Source organism: Microtus ochrogaster, linkage group LG9 (assembly GCF_000317375.1).
Source record: "Microtus ochrogaster isolate Prairie Vole_2 linkage group LG9, MicOch1.0, whole genome shotgun sequence".
Lineage (NCBI taxonomy): Eukaryota > Metazoa > Chordata > Mammalia > Rodentia > Cricetidae > Microtus > Microtus ochrogaster.
The window spans coordinates 11,599,475-11,604,429 of NC_022034.1; the positions used below are offsets into that span (position 1 = coordinate 11,599,475).

Sequence of the window (4,955 nt, forward strand, 5' to 3'; positions counted from 1 at the left end):
GTGCAGCTTCCAGGAGTAAGTCATGGTTCTTATGCATGGCCTGAGGCAATTGCCAATGTCTTACTGTATACTGGAGATTTGCTAAGAGATTTTAGATACTCTTAGGAAACATTTATGTGTGCACATGCACACACACGCACACACACATGTTAGGTAATGGCTTGTTAATGTCTAACTGCAGTAATCACTGTCTTATAGCTTAAATATGGATTTCTTTTTGAGATAGGGTCTTACTACATAGTTCTGGGTGTTCTGTAACTCACTTTTGTAGACCAGGCTGGCCTCAAATTCACAGAGATCTACCTGGCTCTGTCTCCCAAGTGCTGGGATTAAAGACATGCACCACTCAACCCTGTTTAAAAGCACTGTTTTGTTGCTCTGAGCAGCTTCTGATTAACACAGACTACAGCAGTGTGACCTGGTTACCCTAGTGGCTTTAGCGTAGACAAATTTAGTATTACAAACTTACAAACAAAAAAACTTCTTAATTCAAAGGCATTAGAGAGAAAGGGACACCTCTAAGAACAACTGCTTAGCAATGATGACAGACGCGGAAGAGGCAGTGAGTCCTCTGCTGTTGGGCTCTGTCGTGTCACATAGAAGCTGAGAGGCTCACATGACAGGCTGTCAACACAGAGCAGTCCTGGATCTTTTCAGTTTCAGAGCTGACGTGAAGATCCTTGGGGTGGGGATTGTACTGTGTATGTGTATGCACATGTACATTTGTGTGTGGTGGTACATGTACATGGAACCTGACATGAACATCCTTTCAGGAGCGTGTGTGTTTGCACTGTGTGTATGTGTGTACATAAGCACGTCTGTGCATGAAGTGCCCACAGAGGCCAGCAGAGGGCACTTTATCCCTTGGAACTGAAGTACAAATACTCAGTTGCCATGTGAGTGCTGGGGGATGAACCCTGGTACTTTTAAACACGGAGCCAACTCTCCAACCCTGACCATGTGTTTTGGGACAGTCTCTAGCTGGCCTGGAATTCACCAAGTGAGCCCTAGGGTTCTGCCTGTTTCCATCTCAGTGCCACCATGCCTGGGATTTTTTCAATAGGTTATGGGGATTAAACTTAGATCCTTTGCCAACTAAGTTACATCCTCTGTTCCAAATATCCTTTTGTTTTTTTTCTGTCGAGACAGTTTCTCTGTGTTCCTTTGGCTGTCCTGGGAGTCTCTGTAGACCACCTGACCTTGAACTCACCGAGGTCCACCTGCCTCTGCCTCATGGGTGTGTGCCACTACCACCCCTGCCTGGTGCAAATATCGTTTTTCATCTTTGGACTGCCTCTCCTTCAATACATTTCTCCTCTGCTTAAAACCCAGTGAGCAGAGCCTCCTGAGCCAGTGCTCATGCCTTGGCATTTCCTGGATGACCAGAGTGTCTTCTACTGCAGGAGACCCATGGTGCACTGTGGAACTGAGCTCACCTCCTTAAAAAGCAGCTATGAATGATTGGACGCTCAGAGTCTTCAGCTCATCTCCCTCTCTGTGAAGAGGAGACTGGCTGGAGAGGAAGTAAATAATCAGCCATGCCAAGGGGATGACTTTCCTACAAAACCCCCGGGGGGCCGCAGGGTTCTAACAGTGTCTTCACTGGTGAGAACATGCAGGTGCTGGGGGCCATGTGACAGGAGAGGCCTGGAAGCACCACCTCTCCCTACGCCTCCCTTAGGGACCTCCTCATCTGGCTGCTCTTGTGCATCCTTTGATGTACTTCTTGTAATACCCTGGCAACAGTAAGTCAAGTGATTCCCTGAGTTCATACTGTTCTAGCAAATTCATGGACCCCAGGAAGGCTCCATGGGAGGCATTAGCAACAACATCCTGAGAGGTGCCTACTATTCCAAGGAGATGGCGTCAGCACTGAGGAGATGCACGACCCTCCAGTCAGAGTTGCTGAGCTGTGCTGACTTTGAGGATAGCAACATTGGCCTGCTTTTCCTGTAAGTCACTCCAGCAGAAGTCCCCTCACCTGGTCCTTGGTAGGCCTGCGGGTGGCCGAAGGCAGCATCCCAGTTGTTAGTGCTGTTTCTCTGGGCACCAGCCCCATCTGTCCTGGTGCCCCAGGCATCTGAGCTGTCCCAGTTCCCAGATTTGGGGGCGTTCCAGGCTGACCAAGGGTCATTGCCACCACCAACCTGTGTGGGAGAGGAACAAGAGAAAGAGTGTTGTGATGTCTGGAAACTGTGACTCCATCAGTGATGGGTTCACAGGACGGCTGAGAACAACAGACGTGCTGCTAGAAGCAACGGAAACGCATTTCAATTTCTATGTCGAACCCAAGTGAAAACGCAGGTAAGTGTGGTGAGTAACAGCCCGCGCTCACTGATGCGCACATTCCCTTGCGTCTGCTAGAATGCCATTTTCCATTGACCTTAACTGCTCTTGAGTAGGTTCTTTTAACTGGACTTTTAAGTAGGTCTTGACTCTCATTTTAAAGAGCAACACACACATTAAAGAGAACTTCAGTGCAGACAAGGATAAGCAGCTGAACAACAGGCCTGCCACTTTAGAATGTCTACCTGGATGTAGGGCAAACACAATCCCTTCTTGTCCCATAATTCAGTGATATGTATGACCTTATGTACTTCCTGAGAACTACATCCAGGGGATTGCGCTGTGGGACGGCATATTTTTATAAACCTAGGCAGACAAGCTATTATCCACCAAGGCTGTATGGGATATATATGTGCCTAGGATACATAGGAGCCTACTGCTCCCAGGGCCACAATAACAAAACAACATGAGATGAAATCGGATAGAGAGAATGATTCGATTATGAGATGCAGCAACTCACGGCTTGTCTGACACAGCTGCGGGGGCGGGGCGGCAGAGGTTTTATAGTGATTTCTTGTTCAAGAAGACTACACCAGCGGGCTATGAAGTAGAGTGGATAATAAAGCAGCCAAACACCCATTTGTCCCTGTGGTGCGCTGTGCACAACCAAATGCACACTTTTACACAATGGACAGTGGGTAGGTAGGTCAGCAGGGTCAGCACAAACACACACACGTGAGTGATGTATTCTGTGAGGCCACTGATGCAGCACTAACGGGAGTGTTCGGCTCCATCCGAATCTTACAGGGCCACTCACATGTAAGCCCATCACTGACCTAAACATGGGCTACTCAGTGCTCAACTTCACAGCACGGTGAAAAGACCAGACACCAGACACCTAGGCGAATTCAAACTGCTCTGTAACCATGGGCCACATAAATTTCACGTGGGTACAATGACTAAGGATGCAGGCTCTGATGTTTCTCTAGGCCTGAATCCCAGTTTTCCTACTTACTAGCTACTCACATATGAATAATCCACCCTTCTCAGCTCCCACACTGTAAGAAGGGATTGGTAACTCTAACCTCTCAGTGTGAACGGATAAGTGCATACGTTACTGACAAGGTGGGTTTCTGTCTCTGTCTCCTTTCATCACCTGATGAAGGTTAATATTCAGGAGGATGCCTATATGTTTTTCTTTGGGTTCTCCTTATTTAGCTTCTCTAGGATCACTAATTATAGGCTCAATGTCCTTTGTTTATGGCTAGAAACCAAATGAGTGAGTACATCCCATGCTCTTCTTTTTGGATCTGGCTTACCTCACTCAGGATAGTGTTTTCTATTTCCATCCATTTGCATGCAAAATTCAAGAAGTCCTTGTTTTTTACTGCAGAGTTATCTTTCTATGTGAGAATTTACCGGGAATATAGACAAACACCTGATGAGGCAGGAAGCCTAAGGGCTGGATACCAGCCTGCTGCACAGCAAGTTCTAGAGGCTGCCTGGGTTCCAGAGTGAGACACCACACCAAAATAAATGACAAAGAAAAGTCAGGAGTTCACTGAGTAGTTACTTCTTCCTCCATGCTAAAAGGAGGTCATATGACGGTTACATTTCCAAGCAGTTTAAATGCCAGGTTACATTACTGGAGACATTTTAAAATAAAGGGATGAAAACTAGACATTTAAAATATTTTCTACTATCCAAGGATCTGCTTCCTTTGAATACCCTGAAGAACGGAAGGCAGAAGTGAAACTCGGTGGTAATGTCCACCACTCGGGCTTTGGGAGACACACTTTCTAGGCACTTAAAGCCAAGAGCTTGGTGTTTTCAAAATCTGATCAGAATGCAACGTACAGCAATATAATGATCTGTTTTAAAGATCCTTTGGCCACTTATTTCTTTGCCTGTATTGAAACCACAGGCTCAGCCATACACTAACCCACTCCATTTCATAGCCAAGGGGTCCCACTTCCTTAGCCTTTTCTTCCCCATTTCCACTGAGCAACACTTTCAGCCCCTTCTTTTCTGCCCTTTCTGGTACAGGGTCTACTGTCACTCACTAGAGCCCACTGGGTGCCAGGCACAAACACCAGTCAGGCCTCAGTAAAAGTCTCGGCTGGCAGCCTGCAGGCCCTGACTCTTCCATCACATCTGGCCAACCAAGACCCAGAAGAGCTTCCTCAAATCCCCACATACGAAAATAATACCTGTCGGGCTGGTAAAGGATTATTTCTTCATGTAGTTATTCACACCTCAAATTTACCTTATTTATGGAAGAAGAAGGAGAAGGAGAAGAAGAAGAAGGGGGTGACTGGCTGAGACTTTCAGCACAACCAATCTGAGCCAAAATGTTCACCTTAAAATAAAAAGGTACTCAGTGAGCGGGGATAACATATAGCAAAGTTTTAACCAAAACCAGAAACTTCAAAACAAAGCCAAAAAGTCCCAGCATGCCACCTACTCACAAACAATGCACACAGCAGCCAACTCTGTGGTAGTGTGCTGTATCTTCCCAAGCCTGTTTGCTTGGTACCACACAGTACCGCTGAAGCACTAAAAATAATTGCAAGCTACAAGGGGTGTGGGTGTGGGGTGTGGGGAGTCCTTCTGTATATGTGTTGCTTTTATTGGTTAATAAAGAAGGTGCTTTCGGCCAATGGCTTAAA

The 4,955-nt window shown here is 46.5% G+C and overlaps 1 protein-coding gene across 2 annotated transcripts in view; it reads right to left on the reverse strand.

Annotated features, from left to right (window-relative positions):
• Positions 1-4,955, reverse strand: part of Snx9 (sorting nexin 9) — an 85,992-nt gene that overhangs the window by 34,294 nt on the left and 46,743 nt on the right. For both annotated transcript variants that reach the window (XM_026787459.1, XM_013352356.2), the window contains exon 5: positions 1,982-2,147. In XM_026787459.1, the coding sequence (XP_026643260.1) occupies positions 1,982-2,147 (166 nt within the window). The remainder of the gene's footprint in view (positions 1-1,981; positions 2,148-4,955) is intronic.